General features: G+C 30.1%; 2 protein-coding genes across 11 annotated transcripts in view; one reads left to right on the top strand and one right to left on the bottom strand.

Annotated features, from left to right (window-relative positions):
• The window catches only part of Slob (Slowpoke binding protein), a 160250-nt gene extending 142758 nt beyond the window's left edge, over window positions 1-17492 (top strand). For 7 of the 9 annotated variants that reach the window (XM_074135218.1, XM_074135221.1, XM_074135220.1 and 4 more), the window contains 8 exons: window positions 10214-10395; window positions 10623-10729; window positions 10820-10911; window positions 12259-12384; window positions 12516-12592; window positions 12894-12965; window positions 15612-15714; window positions 16873-17492. In XM_074135218.1, the coding sequence (XP_073991319.1) occupies window positions 10214-10395; window positions 10623-10729; window positions 10820-10911; window positions 12259-12384; window positions 12516-12592; window positions 12894-12965; window positions 15612-15714; window positions 16873-16950 (837 nt within the window). In that variant the 3' untranslated portion in view covers window positions 16951-17492. Of the gene's footprint in view, window positions 1-10213; window positions 10396-10622; window positions 10730-10819; window positions 10912-12258; window positions 12385-12515; window positions 12593-12893; window positions 12966-13346; window positions 14034-15358; window positions 15395-15611; window positions 15715-16872 lie in introns of those variants that run through there. The other 2 variants (XM_074135225.1, XM_074135222.1) reach the window with 2 other exon arrangements.
• Window positions 17493-18384: 892 nt separating this feature from the next.
• LOC141457879 (sodium channel modifier 1-like) lies at window positions 18385-21488 on the bottom strand. 2 transcript variants are annotated; one of them, XM_074135244.1, is made up of 6 exons: window positions 21266-21488; window positions 21120-21190; window positions 20893-20981; window positions 20588-20812; window positions 20269-20501; window positions 18385-19103 (listed from the first exon to the last, which is right to left on the bottom strand). In XM_074135244.1, the coding sequence occupies exons 1-5, from the start codon at window positions 21314-21316 to the stop codon at window positions 20269-20271; spliced, it is 669 nt and encodes a 222-aa protein (XP_073991345.1). In that variant the 5' UTR covers window positions 21317-21488; the 3' UTR covers window positions 18385-19103. The 2 variants fall into 2 exon arrangements, with proteins under 2 accessions (XP_073991345.1, XP_073991344.1); XM_074135243.1 differs by having other exon boundaries at window positions 20273-20501.
• Window positions 21489-21591: the final 103 nt, after the last annotated feature.

The raw sequence follows: 21591 nt of genomic DNA, 5'->3' as shown, positions 1-21591 counted from the left end.
AAATCATAAAAATATCATAGATACGTTTTTTCCTATAATTTATAAAAATTATTTTAGTAAATAATATTATACAGTAAAGAGGTTGATATGTACGAGGGTCGTTTGAAAAGCCCGTGCAAAAATAAAAACTACTTAATTTTTTGGGGTAAACCTTTTTTATTTTTCAACATAGTCTCCTTTTAGGCTTATACACTTCGTCTAACGCTGCTCTAGTTTGTTGATCCCTTCCGAATAATAGGATTTGTCCAAGTCTGAAAAATAGCCATTCGTTTCTGCAATCACCACCTCGTTTGAATAAAATCTTTTTCCCGCCAGCCATTTCTTCATATTGGGGAACAAATAGTAGTCCGAGGGAGCCAAGTCTGGAGAATAGGAGAATAGGAATAGGAACCCTATTTCCATTAATTTTGCGACCACAACTGCTGAGGTGTGAGCTGGTGCGTTGTCGTGATGGAAAAGGACTTTTTTGTGGGCCAATCGTGGGCGTTTTTCTTGCAGCTCGGTTTTCAAACGGTCCAATAACGATGAATAATATGCACCTGTAATAGTTTTACCCTTTTCCAGATAGACGATGAGGATTATTCCTTGCGAATCCCAAAAAATAGTCGCCATAATCTTTCCGGCCGAAGGAACGGTCTTCGCCTTTTTTGGCGCAGATTCCCCCTTGATAACCCATTGTTTAGATTGTTCTTTGGTCTCAGGAGTGTAGTGATGTATCCATGTTTCATCCACAGTGACGAAACGACGCTTAAAGTCCTGCGGATTCTTCTGGAACAGCTGCAAACCGTCCTTGCAACACTTCACACGATTTCGTTTTTGGTCAAGCGTGAGCAATCGCGGCACCCATCTTGCGGATAGCTTTGTCATGTCCAAATGTTGATGCAAAATATTATATACCCGTTCATTCGAGATGCCCACAGCCCTAGCAATCTCACGCACCTTCACTCTTCTGTCATCCATCACCATATCATGGATTTTATCAATGATTTCTGGAGTAGTAACCTCAACAGGGCGTCCAGAACGTTCAGCGTCACTTGTGCCCATATGGCCACTCTGAAAATTTTGAAACCACTTATAAACTGTTCTAATCGAAGGTGCAGAGTCACCATAATGTTTATCAAGCTTTCTCTTTAGTCTCCTGAGGCGTTTTGCCTTTCATAAAGTAGTGTTTAATCAACACACAAAATTCTTTTTCGTCCATTTTTTGAAAATCACTCGACTTCCTCGATTCAAACGAATGCCAAACACAAAGAAATAGACCGATCTGGCTGAAACTTGGTGTGTGTTCTTCCAAGAGATGCTACTAACTAAACATAACCTCGATACGCGCCAGTGGTGCTATCTCTCTGACTTTGCACGGTCTTTTCAAACGACCCTCGTACAGAAATAAGGTTAGTCTGTCTCAAGATATACGAGGAAATATAATAGCACATTTAACAGGATTAAAATTGTCTTTCACGGAGTATTTTCCAAAACACGAAAACAAATGATAATTGGATTTCAAACCCCCTTCTATAAAGAAAATTTAGGAAAAGCTATGTCATTATCAATAAAAGATAAAGAAAATTTAACAGAATTATCATGTGACAGAACTTAAATGATAACTACGTAAAGATATGCTTAAAGAGACTGATTGTAATGAATAAGCTCTATCCGAGCAACATTTAATTTAATTTAAAAAACATTTTTTAAACTAAGAACTTACACTTTACAAAGTTTATAAAATGAACATGAACTTGAAGTCCTTTGTATAGAGATACAATGTATATTGTATCTCTATACAAATAAAGATAATAGTAAAATAACACACTCGGAATAACAAATTTCACGAAATACAATCATTTTTATGAAGTGATACAATTAGCATGATGTACTACCAAGTGGTACGCGAGCCAAAAAAAAAGGTTGGGAAACGCTGACTTAGAGGATTCTGTAGGATGTTGGTTTAGCTTAAAAATTGAAATAGGACTGTTTGATGGTAGCTACAATGTAACCAGTGCCTTTAGTTACCTGGTATCTCGCAGGATATTTTATCACTTTCTTCTTTTTAAGGTCAACACCTTAGCTAAGAATAAAGAATAAATAAATGTTTGGCACATTTCTGTGCTAGGAGAAACTGCATTGAAAACAACTTTAGCTTGTTCCATATAATATAGTAAATGTTGAAAAGAAAAGTTACTTTATTTTTGGGTTTATACGTTTAGTTGTGAATAATTCACGTAGTTGCCTTTCTTTCGCTAACATATAAATAAGCCGAATTATTCATGGAGGAGCCGTTGTTGTTAGACCATCACCAGATAGTGAAAATATAAACAAAAGATTTGAGTATAACATGTATCCCTCAATGATTATCTCTTGTATGCTGTATTTCATTATTTATCAATTCTTTTCTTCTTTTTTTAGTTCATTTGTTTATCAAAGTGCAACATAAAATTCGCTGAATAACTTCTCCTTTTGTTTTATTTTTATTTTTATTATTTTCATGATAGAAAAGCTGGTAGTAGCTAATTTGAAATTTTGATGAGGACGTTCTAGATTAGTAAAGTTTGAAAAGCGTTATCCTCCACACGACATTATTCTTTACAGCCTTAGGACACTCCTGTTTATTTACAGAAAAGTGTGTACCGGGCACTCTCGTAAATTTATTTACTTAAAATGCAGTGGTTCAATGGATTGTCACGTTTGGAAGTATATTCTATAGTATAAAAGTCATATAAACTATATCCATAAGCTGTATATACATGTAGAATATAGAAGGCCACATTTACAAGAGAGAACTATTCAGCGACTTCTTGGTATTCTAACATATTTATTTAATCACATTAGTTTGCAAAATAATAGTATTAATAAGATAACACATTAAGTTAAAACCCGATTGTTTTTAAATTGATACAAAAAAACATAAGTTGAACAAAACCTTGAGTGGCCATTTACGTAATGAAGCATTGAGATAACAGAAGCTCCTTGAGGCGATGCCGAAAGAAGGCGAAGTAGTAGAAGGCTCTGTCAAAGAAGTTCTGGAAAGTGTGAGGCTTTTAAGACTGTCCATTCTTCTGCAGCTTCTTAGTTCCTAGTTCAGATTGTTTCTGTAGGTATTTGTGAAAAAGCTTAGTGTCTTTCGGACAATCTGTGGTCTTAAGTTCTCTGTTTTAGTATAACTTTTTCAACTTCGTTCTTCGGACTTGACAAACGTTCTAGGACGAGGAGCAAGCGTAGATAATGTGACCGTCAACCATCGTCCCATTCAAGCAAAGCGAACATATCTAATAAATAGTTAATCACATCTAAATGTTAATCTAAAATTTGCTGTTACAATTTTCGAAGGAATAGTCTAGCAAAACATTACACAGGGGGGTGCTCTTATTATTTTTTTTAACTTCAGCTAATACTAGTTCGACTCCTGCTTATGCCTTCATGATGAGGTATTCAAGACGGAAAGTTTTTATCTACAAGTGACTTATTGCTGCCTCTTTACTAACTTGTCGGCCTATACCTAATCTTTTGAAACTCATCTGCTAGGGATAAGAGATAAGGCAAAACCAAATTCCTGCCTTCTTGGAATTTGATACTGAGACTTCTAGTCAAGTTTTACTGCACACTTTTCCTGGATTGTTATCAAAGAAAAAACCTAAATATTATTACCAAATCCAGTTCAGTGTTTTTGGTTAAAGAAGATTTTTATAAACAAAAAAGTCTAAAATCAGAAATGCCTACAGTTTTGATCTATGTTGGCAAAAATAGATGGAGATTGTCTTGAAGGGGGTAGCAAGGGAATCGTTTTAGGGCATTATTATTCCATTATTTGGAACAGTTCTCCAAAGAGGTCTGATACATTTAATGAATACGGTGTGCAATTGTTAGAGCAAAGATGAAGCTTTTAAAAATTCGATTAATGATAATAGTTGCTTATAATTTGTTAGATATGATTGCTACAAATTAACAACTAATTCTCTAAAGTTGAATATTCACACAACTTTTCTTGATTTCAAAATAATTGCTATATATGTAAACATATAATAAAATCTTCTTGATATAAAATGAAAGATGACAGTTTAACCAAAGTTATGTAAGTAATGCAGGTTAGAATGGAATCTTTGGTTCATTAAATTTAATTAGAACTCCTTGTGACAAAAGGAATGCTGTGGTTTTAACTGTCTGCTTAGTTGGTTATATACTACGCAAGGAGATGAAGATTTGGTTTTCCTTTATACTGTCAGCGTAATTGCTTCGTCTTTTTTTAGCAGAACAAACCATCAACAGTTTTTATTTTCTCAATTTATGTACTAAGATAATATTGAAATACCCAACACCTTTATAATAAGTTTCATTTCGAAATCATTTTATTTCAGCTTAAGTGTAGAGGCTTACTATTATAAACTGAAGTTTTTTAATAAAATGAAAATTCATTGTTCTAATGATAAATAAACTCAAGTATTTACGCTAAATAAAAGTTTATTCATTTAAAAAAACAACTAGGTGAAACACACTCATGCCATTCTTTCTCTGTAATTCTCATTAAATTTGCTTCAGTATTACAAACAGTTCTTTTACTAAATGTTTAGACCCTATGAATATAATACAGGTGCCATATTTGAGGACGCAAAACATGTTTTTATTAAGTTTTCTTTTGGCCAGTTTCAAATCTTTCTTCATAAATTCCTTCATTAGAGAGATTTCACTTCTACGAAAAAAAAAATACCACTACACTTTAACCACTTCACTTTTCTACCGACAGAGATGATATTATTACAACCTGAAGAACCTTTCTTCAAAGATGTTTGCTAATCTGAAACCGTCCAGGATGTAAGAAACAAGCATGGACAGTTTACCATCATTCACAGTTTTTACGTGTTCAGATACCCCTAATCATTTATATACGTACTATTTAGAGGAAAATAGTTCCAAAATTCTCCACACAGTCTTATCTGAAATATAGCAATAAATGGAAACTACGTATAAACTATTTCGTTTCAATAAAACAAAGTTCGGTATACCTTAGACTGAAAGTAGTATTGAAATGCCGCAGGGCAGTAGTTATTCAACTTCTTTTTTCTAGTCTTCTAGAAATAAATTAACGCAATAGTTATCCCGTTCAATGCGAGCTTTACCACTTAGACAAATTTTTCCTAACTTCAAATTTAACTGAACAAATTCCTGTTATTTTGCTTTCATCTCGATAACTTAACTGCCATCTACCATTTCTTATTTTAAAACCCTCTTTTTTAACTTTGCTGGCCAATTTAATGCGCTTCCGAATCCTCTTTACCAGACTTTAGCTCATTAAGATACCTCAATAATAAATACAAAGGTATTGAACAAATTAGAAACTAATACAAAAAAATGAATTTAAGTATTACGATTTAAGTTTACAATGTTTGTATTAAAGTGTAAATAAGTTAAAAGTAAATTAGACTTTGGTCTCTACAATCATGACAATTATGAAATTAAAATTATTACAGAAAAGAAAATTTATACATAGAAACTAGTATTAGATAATTAAATTTAACTAAACTAAATACGCAGTGAATTGAAAAGTTATTATTTATTGTAACTTTTTGAGGAAAGTTAAATAATTATATCTCAAACTAAGTTTAGAATAAAAACTTATAAAATTGTAAAGTTCTTCATGAACTTTTTAGTTACCGACTTTTCTCAATTTTGTAAGAGTAATTGAACTTATTCAACTTAATCATGAATGGTTGAAAAACTTTCAAGTATATAGAAATTAGCTTGTTACTTATTTAATAGAGATTGGTTTCGTTAGAAAGAGTGACTCTTCCCATCTTGTACATAGTACATGGTCATAGAGTAGTAGAATTTTTTTTTTTCACTTCATTTTATTTAATAGATAAATACTAACATGATTAGAAGTTTGATCTTCAATAGATAAGATTTACCAGGTTTTTTTAAAAGTAGTTTCCACAATAAGAACACATTTACTTACTCATACAAGCACCAACTCTAGTGTTAGCTCCAATTAACCTAGTGAAGATGCTGCATAGAGCGGCTCAAGTTCGTTTGAGGAGATACTTGATAAGAGTATAGTAGTGCTATGTTTGATTTCTCTTGATGGTACTTGAAGACACCTGTCCGTACTGTTAATGTTCCTAGAGGGTTTCTTCTCCCATTGAAATTGGTTAAATCTATGGATTGTGTAAACCACTTTCCTTGGGTAGCAATTAGAAGGGCTTAATCTTACCAATAAGTCTTAATTGCAATGCAAATATTACCAATTATTCTGTGCAGAGTTCCCAATCATTTATCTAGTGGATTTAGGAATTCCTATCTTTTTTATTCAATGTCTTTTATAATTTATACACTTACTTTTCTATTCCTAAAAATGTACATGCACCGATTAACGACTAGTTCGTGGAAGGTTAAATGCACACAGACTGTGCATTTGAAAACCCCCACTGAAGATAGTAAAAGCATTGCATTAATGGTTAACCAGGCCACACAATAACTTGCTTCCATGAATTGATAATCCTTTTTTGATCTAACACAAAAATTTAATCAGATTTTAGTAACTGCAACATGTTATTGCCTAAATGTAAAATAATCTACTGTAATTTGTTCTTAAGCCACTTATTTTTCTTTAATTCAATCAATGTGAAAAGATAAACGTTGTGTCCACCGAAACCTAATCCATTGCATGTTCAAAAACTTTCTCAGACCTATGTTTCTTAAGACACTGAACCATAAAGAAAAACGGGATGATTTTTTTTTAAAAAAAGTAGTAATAACCTTTAAAAAAGTAGCACAAGATAACTTAAACAGAAACCTTAAGAAAAATTGAGGGACCCCCCAAAAAAAATAGTGGAAAAGATTGTGAAGATTATGAGAAGGATGTCTGGGACAACAAAACACGGCCATAAAATCCTTTTCCCTTTTTACGTTAGTTGTCGACAAGATGTTTTGGACGAATTCAGGAAAAACCAGGATTAGTAAAGTTTATAAGATTTATCTTCCTGAATGTCACAGTTATAAATGTTGTTAGAATCCCTTGAGTATATGTCACAGATGGTATCAGGGATCTGTGAGAAGGATTCAAAGTAGAACTAAGCACATGTTTTCTTTTAATAAATAATAGTCTGAGCTAAATTTTCTATTTTTCTTTTATTTTTACTATGAATGAAACTCACTTAAACTTTACTTAATTTTCATAAAATGATCATTCATTCTTTCAAACGTAGATTTTTTTGTTCAAATATTCAAATGAGAAAATATTATTTAGATAAAAGAAACTATAGCTTGAATCCCATTCCAATTTAATCATCTGTAATTCTTAAACAATATTGACAAAACTCGAAGAACACTTTCTACTTTTAATATTTTTTTACTAAAATACGAAATAACGTAAAAAAAAAATAAAACAACGTTAGAGATAAATACTTGAAGAAAAATAGGGAAAACGGAGAACATACTTAACTAAATTTTAAACCTGATATTAAATGAAATATCAGTAGATTATAAAAACAATTTTTGGTCATCCTGAAAAGAACCAGAATAATTATGTATTCCCGCGTTGAGCATGAAAATTTTCGATAGCTTTTCTTGGATATTTAATTGTAGATGACTAGTTTAAAGTATTAAAATGTATAAATTATTATCTTGAGAACTTAACTACATCTCAAAAGTGCTGAATATAACGTTTATGTCGTGAAAGTGAATGCGAAACATTCGGAGTTGAAGGTACTTTAAAATTAGTTTATCACTTAAACATTTTAATATAATGAGTATATTATAACTTGTAATATCTGTTTTTAAGTTAAACAATACTTTGGTAGTTAGATCAACACTGTAGCAAAAGGTAGTCAACTTTGAAATGGAGTACAGAAACTTTGTACTTTCATATTTTATTTATATTAAGTACTACCTACATACAGTTTGTGTTAGTGAACTTTGGAATTTATCTTCCTACTTAAGGTTATGTAAACGTATGAAATAAAATTAGGACAATTATTGTGCGTAAATAAATTAAGGGAAACTAAAAAAAAAAAGTTTGAGATTGCAGCTAGGAAGTTGGGTCTTTATATTAATGTTAAGAAGAAGGATTGATGAAGAGTTCAAGAAATGCTAACAGGAGGGAAAAAACCCTCAGTAAAGTTAGGCGATCATGTCTTCAGTACTGTAAGCCAGTCAAAGTATTTTGGAAGCAGCGGTAACCAAGAGCAATAAATATTTTATCGTTTTCCAGAAACCATAGAAGTTTACAAGTATGAGCCACAGAGCTAAGGTCCTGTTGTACAGAACAATCGTAAGATCAGTTGTCACATATGGTTGTGAAAACTAGGTACCTACTGAGAAATTGCTCAATGTTTGGGAAAGAAAGCTACTCAGAAGGATATTTGGACCTGCCTGTAAAAAAGGTTTATGGAGAATAAAGGAAAAAACGAATAACTCCAAGAACTGTTTCAGGAACCAGATCTGGTTTCATTCATTAAGAAGAACAGAGAATTAGGTGGGTGAGAATGCCTGTGATCAGCGAATCCCAAAAAATAAGATTCCGAGAGCAAACCAGAAGGGAGATTTAGAAGAAGGCGCCTAGAAGACGATATTGAGGGCATTGTAAAGTAAATTAGAATCATAAATTGGAGAAGGAATGGCAAAAAATGGAGACTGGGTAGATAGGTAGGTAAAATAAAACTTAAACTTCAAAACGTGGCAAATATAAAAAAACAGAAGAATAAAAACGCAAAATAGTGGAAGTAAAGTAAATATGTTACAACCCTTAATTACTAATAAGAAGTAATAAATGAATTGGAATATTCTCGATTGTTGGAACATGTTGATAAACACAAAATATCCATCCATAGATCAACATCTTTTCCAAGATTCACCTATGATTGGAGATCGTCACCAAGTGTAGCATAAATGATATTTCCAGTAAACTGGGAAGTGATATCCAAGGCTGATAGTGAACAGATTAGGTGGGACCGCTTTAAGATTTCAAACTTACATTGAAATTCAAATGTCAGACCTTCAGATGTTCATGTTCGAAAAGAGCACAATAACGACTTTCGGCCACCTGCAAGAGTGAGAAGTAGCCTCAGGTTGACATGGGAAGATGGTGCAAAAGTTGCTTTCAAAAAAAGGACACAAAGAATGAAGCAAGTTAAGGAATTTGAGGAAATTTTGTAACAATCATCACGATTTTTTTATAGACTTAGAAGTTTAGGGAAACATTATGAAGAATGTGGGATGTTTCAAACGTTGGAATTTGCTAGAGTCAATACGGTTCTGGATTACATTTCAATATTGAAAGTTATTCAACAAGTTGTAAATGTGGATGAGAATCAACTTTTAAATTCACTTCCTTTGTTTATATTAAATCAAATATTTCATAAAAAGTTTAAGATTGAATAAACTTACGTCAATTATAATTAAGTGCAATTCTTTTAACCTAAAATATCTTTTTAACGTTGTTAGGTAGTATAACCTTAATGAATTAAGTGTACCACTATTGTGTGATAAAGTTTTACAGTCTGTTAATGAATTATTGTAAGCAAGAACAGTATAAAAAAACTTAGATGCAAAGAAAAAATAAAAATAAAACGTTGCTGCATTCATCAACAGTTTAAATAGGGTCCATTAAAATGGCTTTGTCCGCTCGTCTCCTCATAAACCTTTTTTAATGATAATGTATGCACTTAGAAGTCGTTAAGAAAGATTTTCCTTAGTTTCTTTTACCAGCATTTAGTTCAATTTTCCTTAGTGAATAAAGTTCTTTGTTTAGGATTTTTTATTATTCTTTCTATCAAGAATATATTGGAGTCTTTTAGTTAATTTCTTAACTGGCTAGATGTTCTAGTTGTAGTGATTTTGGTTGCACTTATTTTGGAATACTCAAATAATTCTCTATTAAAAAATATTAACAATAATAGCTTTTTTACTTTTGAATATTGGGATTTTAGAAATGTATAAAAAAATTTTTTTTTGTTTTATTAAATAAATAATGCTAATCTTCAAAATGTAGGCTCTCTTGTTCTATAATCGTTACCAATCCTTCGGCGAAATATTGATTTCCATGCTGATCCTATTTTTTTGGTTTAAACGCAAAGATATTAAACTGCAGCTGTTAACTTCCTCTAAATACCGCCCAAGAAATGAATAAACAAACCTGCAAATAAATTCATAACTGTTTTTCCAAAGAATGTTTTCTTTTTATACATTATGCAATTTAATATGAAATAATTACTCCAAAATTTTACAGAGTGTCTGGCAAGAAGACTGGGGCGATAAATATGGAGAGAAAAGTGAAGGTTTACCTACAACCCAAGTTCAAAGGCTTGGTAGGCAGATATTAGAAGCATTATTATTCTTAAAAGAAAGAGGTTTTCCTTCTTGTTCGCATTTACATTCCGGAAATATCATCATACAGAATGGAGTTGCTAGGTAACTAATTGACAATACTCAATGGAACTTATAGGTTTGTTTATCTGGATTCATTTCGTACATTTACTGATGAGTAAAATTTTGAAACAATTAATTTAATTTATGACAAATTTTATTATTCTTCGTATATTTAAATTATGTGTAGACAATTACATTCGTTCTGAATATTATTTAGCAACAAATTTATTTATTAATATGTTCTTTTTTTTTTAACAATTGAATTACAGACTGAGTGGCTTAGAAAATGTGTTATTTGGTTTTACATCACGAATTTATCCAGTAATATCAAAAAGTTTTAGATCAGATCCATCAGTTGTTGACGTTATATGTTTTGGTTAGCAAATCTATTCTTTATTGTTGATTTCTATTTTAATGTGAATATATTTTCATAATTAATGCAATTTCTGTTTATTTGTTTGAATAGGTCATGTCCTATTTGAAATGTGCGCTGGTTATGAGTTAACAGTAGCAATACCAACTGCTCCAAATTTATTAGATATTTCTAATTATCCTCAGGTATTTTTTTTGTTCTTTTTTTTTACATAATTGTAGCTGGAAGCAGGATAATTGTGGGTATCTTGGGATGATTTTATGCAGATATTACATGTTTCAGGATCACAAACTTATTTTACTTGACTTGGTAAATCATTGATTACAAAAATCATCATGTCGAGTATTTGTATTTAAGCTTAAAACTGTTGCCATAGAAAAGGCTTTGTGCCGTATTGCATTAATCTTTATCCTCGTTATAGATAGTTCATGCTCATAACGAAATTGGAAAGTAACAATAATTTATTAAACAGAAAGTTAGGTGTTTCTCTTTGAAAACCTAAGGCGGAATAATGAAGGTTTTTTGATGAGCGAAGATTATGAGAGAATAAATTTATATGAGGTTGTATGATGAAACAGAATTAATTATTTATTTACATTCTTTATTTTTTAATAAAAGTAAACTACATATCAGTACATAAAGCTACTTGGTTATTAATAGATATTAAGTAAAAAAACTATTTTAACTGAAGATTTAGAGCATTTAAGGAAAAAGTTATTCAAATGATTGTCATTGTTTAGCAGGCAGAGAGTTCAATTTTGATTATTTCCTAATTAATTGTTTGGTTCACTTTTGTTTATTGAATATGACTGTGGAATTGTAGTAAAATTTTGTAATCGAAGCTACCAAGAAAATTTATGCCATTGAAGAGATAGCAATTTCTGAATGAACTGCTCAATGTTAGCTTCAAAAATTCAAAAATGGGAAATTAGTTTGAAAAGACAAACAGTACACTATTGTTAGAAGTGGATACTTTGACCGAGCCAATACCAAGCAAAAGTTACAGGGTTTTTTGAAAGTTCAGACCTTCATACAACATTGGTAAAGACAAAAATAGCCTGCAGTTAAAATTTACACCAGCTGGTAGGTAGTTTGGTAACATGCGATGAAAAGTGGATCTACTGGCGCAATCCAGATTACAGCGCCAGATGACTAAACTATTAATCTGAACAGCTGGAAGTATGCACTATTGGCACAGAAATACTTTATACTAAAATGAGTACTTTTCTTATTGAAAGTAGTAATTATGAAGCAATTTTATTGTAAATGTATCAACACAATATTTTACTATAAGAATAACTTGCATGTGTGATTTATATTAATTACATAGTGGCAGTGACCAGACCTCGGTAACACTTTTAACTACTGCTAGCTAATCAAATGAGAGTAAGGGTAGCGCACTGTAGAATAACTTCTTTAGTAACCAACCTCATTTGCCGGAGAGACTTGTTGACTTTTGTATACACCCATTTATTTTGCAATCTTTATTCATACATTAATGATTAATTAATTTGTATATTTAATAATTTCAGGTAATCGAAGTATTGGAATTCATTTTTAATAATCCTAAACAGAGATATCCGTCCATAGAAGAGCTTCTCCTGTGTGACTTTTTCCGAAATATAGACCTCCGAGAAATGAGAGCAACATCTTTACCAGTATGTGAAGAGTCTTTTTATTTTACATTGTTATAAAAACCGTAAAATTATTTATATTTTTTTTAAAATTATCGTATAATCCCAATTACTTTGATTTTTTTTAAATTCATTATTTTCCTTTACTTTTGCAGCAAGTGTATCACGCTCATCTCACAGCATCAACGATGGCACTTCTAAACGATATTAAAAGACAACAAAAGCCAAGAAGGTAATAAAATTAAAGTAACTGCATAATTTTTTTGTTTTATTGTACCACAATTTTAGTTGTACAAGTTTAAGAAATTAATTGCAAAATATTAAGTCCTCTTAAAAGATCTTTTCAAGTAATTGTTGGAGATGTTGTAGGTCTACGTCATTGCAATAAGTATATATAAAGTTTGAAGAAATTCTGAGGAGCCATTTAAAAGACAATCTTAATAAGTTAACATCTTGCTCTAAATTGATTTGTGTAGTCACCTCTCAAATTTTTTGGGTTATTTTATTTAATTTTAATTATTTATTTTTAACAGAGGGAGAAGATCGCAGTCAAGTTCCAATGAGCCTACCTCACCAGCCTCTGCACCGCCTCGAAGAGATCACAGGTGGGCGATTACAATTGATTTATATCTTTTATTTTTCTTTTATTTTAACCCTCCCATAATTATTACCTTTATTTCACGAGCCAGAAATATTTTGTCAGCTTTGAAACCTTTATTATTTTTTTTATTTTATTTTTAGCACATCAATAATCCCCGCGCACTCTGCTTTATACTTATTCACGAAAAAAGTTATAAGTAAAAATTGCTTAAAAACTTTTTCTTAACAAGCAAGGCAATTTTTCTTAAAGAGAAGATAAAAACAAAATTTAAAAGCAAAACACTTTAAATTCACACAGTCACACACTTTAAATAAATAAATTTAAGTTAAATAACAACATTTATTCTCATAAACAAATAAAAAGATACTCCTTTATCTGCTTCCAGATTTATTGAAGGAGGTTTGTTGGATGATAGTTTCTGTGAGAGATTTGGTACTAGAGGAGCATCTAAATTTGAATGGGAAACAAGAGTTTAAAATACTTCAGAACACTCTTTTTTTTTCATTTGCAAAAAAAAAAAATTAATTAATTAATAAACTAAACCGCTTTGTGAATAATTTTCTCCTTTTTCTTGTAACAGAAATCAATTGGTTTATATGAAGTAAAAAACAATTATAAGCATTTAGGGTCTTAGATAAAAGCAAAAAGAGAAAAATAAATGTATTCTAACAAATGTAACACTGATATTAGTGCTTCGTTTTAAGAGAAACAGAAATCAAAGAATAAAAAAAGGACGCCAAAAATAAATGTGTTCAACAAATAATGTGACTTAAGGTAAAGGCAATAGGTGAAATAAATAATTATTTAATAAAAAAGAAACGAAATTACCTCACCATGTCATTATTTTTTAATTTTGCATCTTCTAGATCGAAAAAAACAATGAAATAGACGTCCTTGCAGAAATAATAATTTAATGAAACATATCTTCAATGAAATATATTTTTATGAATGAACTTTTAATGAATAAAAATGAAAATGGTTTAGACTATAAATCTTACCATTTTTTTTTCGCTAAAGAAATTGTAATTAGTAATTTATTTTTATTATAACCTTAATTTGTAAATAATGTTTTAAAAAAATGTAAATTTTTGCTGTTTTATAATAAAATTTGTACAAAATTGTTGATACAATAAAGTAATGTATTATTTTTTGTTTTAATTTATTTAATTTTGAATTAAATGGCCAATAATAGATTAAAATTAAGATAACGTTAATTCGTTGCAATTTTTGTTTTTTCATATTTGCGGTGAGGTGAATCCCCCAAAAAGTTATTTAAAAAAAAAAAGAAAAGAGGTACGATTAAAATTTTTGTATAAATTTACATTTATAGTCTGGGGTGATTGTGGAAATAGAAAAGACCACGGTTATTAGTGCCTTTTATTTTGTTTTCATTAAACAAAATTAGATTAGGTTTAGGATGTTATAATTAGCAGCAGAATAAGGAGAATATATATATTTTTTAGTTAATTAAAAAAAAAAATGCACTTTTTTACACACACAACATAAATGATTAGTCAAGTGCTTTCCCTAGCTTAGATAACTAAACTATTAACAATTAGAGCATTCAGTAGATTGAATTTATTACAGCTGTATAAAATTAATTTCAACAAAGCTACATTCTTTTTTTTTAAATAATGCATGCTTTAAATGCTTTTTTAGCTGCTTTTGTTTGGAAATGGCTGATTGGTTGTTTATTTGTAAAGATATGCTTTTATTTACAATTATAACGTCTTCCTTATCACATTAAATTGTTATAGAAAATTAAATCTATTTAAGAGTTAAGATCTTAGGTGAACCTTTTCACTATTTAATGAGGTGTCATAAATAATAAATTATCGATTTCCTTTAAATATATATTTGAAAATATAGAGATGGGAAAAAAGAGTGAGAGATTACCTAATTTTGAGTTAACTCATTTTTCTTTTCAATAGCAAATTATTAAAAGTACATTAGTCTCAGTAGTCCTTTTTAAATAGTTATTGTTAGAGTATATTGTAAGTTTTGGGCTAATCTCGCATTCCAATTCCTCATTCGGGAAAGCTACTCAAATTGGAACAAGAATCTCCACTTCTTCTTTTGTCCCAAAACATAGCGAAAACAAGTTAATATCTTGAAGAATATTCTAAGTGAGATTGACCATGGAATAAGCCGGCAAATTGCGTTATTAGCTGATTTGCAAGAGAATCATTATAAATCCAAAAAACTTTGTAATAAAAGCGCACCTTGCGAATATCAACCAAATTAATAATCAATTTTCAGTTAGTAAAGCATGATTATAATTTTTTTTTTTTATTAACTTCTTTATTTTGCTAATTTCATTATTATTTTTTAAATTTTGTTTTAATTTTGTCTTTCAAATGCTGTGCATGTTTAATACTATTTTATGTTTTGCACCAGGCGACATACAGTAAATTGGGGAAGGTATGCATGAAGGTAACTATATTCAATGAAATTTTTTGTTTTTGGTGAAAAGCAATTGTTTCTTTTATGTACTTGGAATTTCCAGAGTTCAAAAATGAATCATTTTATTTTCTTTTTAAAAAAATTATTCATATAAAGTTGCGAATCAAACAAAAATAACTTCTTAATGAACACTTTACCAATTTTTAATGATATAACAGCCTGATTTGATGAGTTGCCCCAATTTCAGTGATTCAGACGAAGCCAAAGAAAGTGAAGAAGGCGAAGATGAAGATGATTTAACAGGTGGTTCACATGAAGATTCAGAATCAGATACTGGTCAGGAATATATTGTAAGTAAAAGTAATTAATAAATTATTCAATTTAGATAATGGAAAAAACCAAAAATTCTGCAACTCAATGGAAATATTTACTCCTTCTACTTAGCCTACTCTACTTCAGAAAACATTGTATTCGATCAAAAGTTTAATTTCAGTTAATTACTGGAATTAATACAAAGTTCAGTTTTACATTTGTAAAGATTGGTGTCCTGATTTCTTTTTTGAACGTATCATCTGTTGAGTTCAGGTTTGTACTACTTGTGGCAAGGGCAAAGTTTCTTGAAAGAAGGTTGGCATCAGAAAATCTTCAATGCTTAGAATGTTAAGTATTGGAGCAGGCTTATATCATCGAGTTCTGAGGAAGAATTTCAGGTTGCTGTTAATTGTTAATATACTAATAAGAAAATGCGAGAACTGTGAAAGAAAACATTGAGAGGATAAGTTATTATTTAGTAGTAAATGTGTTTAAATATTGTACTATTAGTATTTTGTTTGTTTTCTTATACATTTATTATGATTATTTTAATTTAAGACGCGTCAACATCTGAGGCTATTGGCGCCCAGTTCAGTGCCTTCTAGGCTCCAGACACAGTTCAATTGCTACATACATCACTGACTTAACATAGCGAGCTATAAAAGACTCAGAGAAGAAAACAAATCTAAGGGTATTAAAGGTCTCAAACCTGGGATCTCCGCGTGGAAGTCAAGCCCTCTAATACACTCCCTTCATTACCTGAGTTAATCCATTCTTACGTCATTCACTTTTATTATTGTACACATACATCATATTACACGTAGTGTTTATAACAAGTGTGAAAAATAGTTTTTTTATTTCACCCAAAACATGCCAAAATTATGTGCAATGTGTTGTTTTTAAAGGTTGCCTTAAATTTTTTACCAAAATTATCAAAATATAAATTAATTTATTATAAAAATCATTTTCGAATGCTTTAAATTTATACTTCTACATTTTCTTCTCAAAAAGAAAAAAAGTAGAAAAGTTTTTGGCTTCTCTTAAAAAGTATGTCCTAAATTTGGTTTCCTCATTTTCAGATTACTTCAAAAATCATTCTTGTAAATAGATTTCTCATAGAAAATCTAATATGAATAAAAAGTAGCAAAAAAAATTAAAGATTTTAATTATATTAATAATGTTTTTCCTTCTTCCAGGAACATAGACATCTCAGCCTTCATTTGTATCAAAATTTGAGTCCAGTAAAATTAGAGGATGACGATATGCTCAGATAGCAAGGAATTTTAACAAAAAGAAAGGCAAATTAACAAGTCTGAAAAAATAAGTATTTCCTTCAACACTGAAATTAGATTTAACAATTTCAGAAATGAAATTTTAATGACAAAACAATTGTTTTATTACAACAAAGAAACAGCTTATATGCATACATCTATAAATTATAATAAAAAAATATAACAATGGAACGATTCCTATATAAAAAGTAAAAAATATATAAAATGCATAAGCATAGTTATAGACAGAAAGAATTATCAACGCAAAATTTAATGAAACAAAGAAGTAAAACAAGCTTCATTTAGTTGTCCGATAAAATATAATTGAAAAAATTAATTAAACTGTCAATTTTTTGCTTAGCATACCTTGTGTAGTTTTTTTAGCACAGAAATTAACAATTAAATACATATAATAATATGCTTACAAACCAATTAAAATTTTAAAAATCTCTATAAGTCATAAACAAACAAAAATAATTTATAGAAAAAATATTTTAAAAAGTAGTCGGCACTTCTTCATATAAAGTAGTTGTTATATATATATATATATATATAAAAATCTAAACTGTAACTTATTCTGCCTTTACAAGCTTTAAAATAACTAACTTTTTAAACTAGTAGTTATAATCTTTGAGAAAAAAAAAATTGTACGCATTTGGAAATCATGTAAGCGATATATTTATGATTGTTATTAGTTATGAAAAAAATTTCGCCACAAAATAGATTTTTATTCATTTAGATTTAATTTTCATTTTATACAATACATTTTTGAAATAGTTTGGGTCTGATAGAACTGTAAATTCTCTATATTTGCTTAGTGTAGCACCGCACTGTTCGCAAATTTAATGTTAGATATGGGTTAGGTCAGAGTTCCGCAACTGTTTTCTACCAATCTAGTATTTGTGATTATTTGAAATTAGAAATAATTTATTAAAAATAATAAATACGTTCATTTCCAAGGTATGAAAAAGCACTTCTCAACAAGTTATTCAATTTTTTTTTTTTTTTTTTTCTAGAGGCCGACTGACTGAACCAGTGCTGTACGAGGATAGGTACATTCTCTTGGTTCATAAAGTAGAAGGGGATAGCTTCACATGAGCGAATGGTTTCCCCTAACTCTCGGCTCCTGCCTAGGTTACCTTGAAGAGTCTGGGTTCTTTTAAATTGAGGGAATCTTCTTTAGAATATCTTGGAGAGCATTGGTGTGGAAGCGTATAGCGGGGCGGTGATACCGAACTCCCGGCTTCCTCTTCAATTACTAGAACTTCTACTAGAGAATCTGGATAAGTGGTTTCTACAAATGGGAATGCTGTACAAGATAGTGGACAAAATTATGTAAAATAATTGTTAAAAATGCAGGTTCAAACAAAACAAAAAATTGACACTTAATGGAGTACCAGGTGGAATGAAATATAGAATTTGGTGTGCCGCGGATGGAAAAAAGTTGCGGAACACTAGATTAGGTTTTTTTCACAGAATTAGCTCGATATCTTCGATTAGTACTTGCTATGATTGTTTATTTTTAATCCTCCGAAAGAAATTCATAGTTACACTCCGTCCGATTAGTTAAAAAAGAAAAATAAAAATCTTATAATTACTTCAAAAATGTAAAATAAAAAAATCCTTGCTGCAATATATCGTCCAGAATTTTATGTATCTATGAATATTCTGTCCATTAAGTGGTTTAAAATTTGAACAAAAGTTTAACCTAATAAAAAAGACGTAGGAACGAAATTAAATCCTATGTCTTCTGTTATTTCTGCACTTTAATTTAATTATTTGAATTTCATTATATTTATTTCATTTAGAAAGATTTTTTTATTATTATTATAAAGCAAAAACAAGAAATTAATTACTTTTATTATAGATGGAAGTTCTATTGTAATATAATCAATTTTTTAATAAGAAATACAATAATTATTAAAAATAGGAGAAAAAATTCTATACTTGTAGCAAACAATTTTTTAAAAGCTATTATTAAGAATATATGCCTTACCTAAAAAAAAAAAAATAAAATAAAATAACCGTTACATTATGAAATATTATATATATATTACTTCTTCTGTATGGATATTTCATTATCTTCATCATCCGTATCAAATTCTGCTTCAGGATCTTTCTTCCAATTGCCTGATTTATCCTTAATCCATCCAGATCTGTTTTAAAATTTAAAAAAAATTACATCACTTCCGCTTTTCAACTTTCAATAAGTTGAAAATATATTGGAAATAATGATAAAAACAATGACAAAAAATGGACGTCCCTATCAGCCTGGAGTTGCACTATCAGGTATAGTAAAAAATGGTGACGAGCTTAAAGGGAAGAAAGAAGATGGAATAAAGAAGTAATATTTGTACTATTAATAGCTGATAATCATTTTAAAAAAGAAATTATGCTTGAATAATGTAATCGAGGTCATTAAACACAATTTTTCTGCGTTTACACGAAACATCGAGTCCACTAAATCAGTACTTCCCTGTAGAGTTTACTAATATGTTAAGATGCTTCGCAATCTGTTGAAAGAACGCTCAGCAGATTCTCCTTATTAAAGCGTACCCTATTAGATGTACCTACGGGAGCCTCTGGGCTAATGAATATAGAAGCAGCTCTATTCCTAGCCTAAGAAGTAAATACATTGATTGATTTATTTATAAGGAAAATTTTAAGCACTGTGTCCAAGTAATTGTAGTAGTAGGCTTCAGAAGATTAATTCGATCTAAATTTATTAATTTAAGAAGTTTGGGGTTCACAATTGAACTCCTGTGATGTTCAAAATATGTAGATTTACATTGTTCCTCTAAGTCAGTGATAGCGCGACAATCTAACAGCAATCTTACTCCCTCTAGTGCACATGTTACAGGTGAAACTTTTATAGGAGAAAAGAATTGCTACAGTGCTCCAAAAGAAGACCCTTTGGTTCAACAGTTTTTTTTTTTTTGAACATCAACTTCATTACCCTTAGAACCTTAACTCAAAATTAAAAATTGTTTGCTTTATCAAGAATCCCTTTATAAAGCAGGTGATGTAAAATAATTTGTATTTATTAGTTCAATTTAATACTTTTGCTTTCAATTACAAAAATAGGGCGAACCATACTAGACTTATACCGCAGAAAACATGAAATGCCAGTCACAAAAGTGAGATATTGTTTAAAAATGGTGCAATATTTCCATTAAAATTTTAGGTAAACAAAACATAACAAATATTTTTTTAATGACTTGATCTGAAAGAATTTAGGAATTAAAATAGAATCAGTTAAACTTGGTCCCTTAAAACTTTTAACTTTAATAAATGCTTTACATAAATACATTTAGTACCCACTCACAAATGTCTGGAAAAATCATTTTCAGCTTGTAAAGAACGTGGTTTGTTTGACGTTATCTGAATTGCATCACGGCCTGAATCGTACGAGTGTATCGCATCCATTGATTCACTACTCCGCGAACTGTAAGTTGATTTTTTTCTATCTAATACACTCTCCAGTGACTGTTTTTTCTTGATACCTTTGAGGTATTTTCTTAATTGAGAGGCCGACGATGAGGGTTTCTTCGGTTCTAGTTTACAAAAATTAATTGTTATAGAAAGAGCCTCTTCTCTTTATCTTATATAATTTCAAAATAATTTAATTTGTATTACTAACCACAAGAAATTGGTAACTTATTAACAACAATAGGTAATTCTATAACTTTACGCCGGTTTCCTGCCTTTAATTCACTGCTCTCATTACTTTTTTGACCTAATAATTGAGCAATATTTACAGAATTGACTAGTTCCAATCTTTTTTGATTTTCCATCAGAAGATGTTGTTCCTTTTTTATTTTGAGCAGTTCCAATTGCTCATTTCTTTTAATATACTTATTCAGTTCTAAAATGCAAGTAAAAATAAGTAATCATTTCATGTTAATGGCAATAAATTATAATAATGAATATAGAGTTCTTACCCACCAAAGAGATGTTTTTTCCCTTGTCTATGCTTAGCTAGCATAGTCGTGGTATCGAAAATAGGCCTATGTGTACAAACTAGGCAAGTTAGCCTAGAATTAATTCATTTAAACAATTAAGAAGTTGAAGTAGTATAAATGGTAATAATGGTAACTATACTGAAGAATTAATTCAATTTCTTCTCCTTAATTAGACAAACAATTTCAAACTATACTGTTCATTGTACTTACCTGCCATTTGATAACAATTTAGCCTCATCTTCTGGAATATGATCTCCGAGTATTTCTGAGACTCTTTGTTTCTGCACAAAAATATTTAAGCGTTATGGTGTCTGCTCTTGTTAACTTAACTCCGTTAAATAAAATATTTTCTTAACCTTTAGTCTGTTTAATAAACTAATATCATCACCGTCTCTTTTAAATGACATTTGGATGCTAAGTATAATCAAGCCTTAAACCAAAAAAGAAATATTGTTATTTCTAGGCAATGAAATATTCTACATTGCATGACCCTTGCAGAAAATTTTTATGTGAAATGGACTACCTAACAGTAAACACAAAACTTAACCGGCAACAATGCAACCTTCCTATATAGACCAAACCTCAACAATATTTCGGGTTTTCTCGGAAGGTGTCGGAAACTGAGCACCACTGAAAGAGCCCAAACCTTTAGGAATTAAAACATTTATTTTTAAGACCTTTT

Source organism: Rhodnius prolixus, unplaced genomic scaffold (assembly GCF_049639745.1).
Source record: "Rhodnius prolixus isolate KJV_2025 unplaced genomic scaffold, Rpr scaffold_5, whole genome shotgun sequence".
NCBI classification, from domain to species: Eukaryota; Metazoa; Arthropoda; class Insecta; order Hemiptera; family Reduviidae; genus Rhodnius; species Rhodnius prolixus.
The sequence above is the reverse complement of the archived record's forward strand: the minus strand, read 5'-3'. Positions and strand labels throughout refer to the sequence as shown.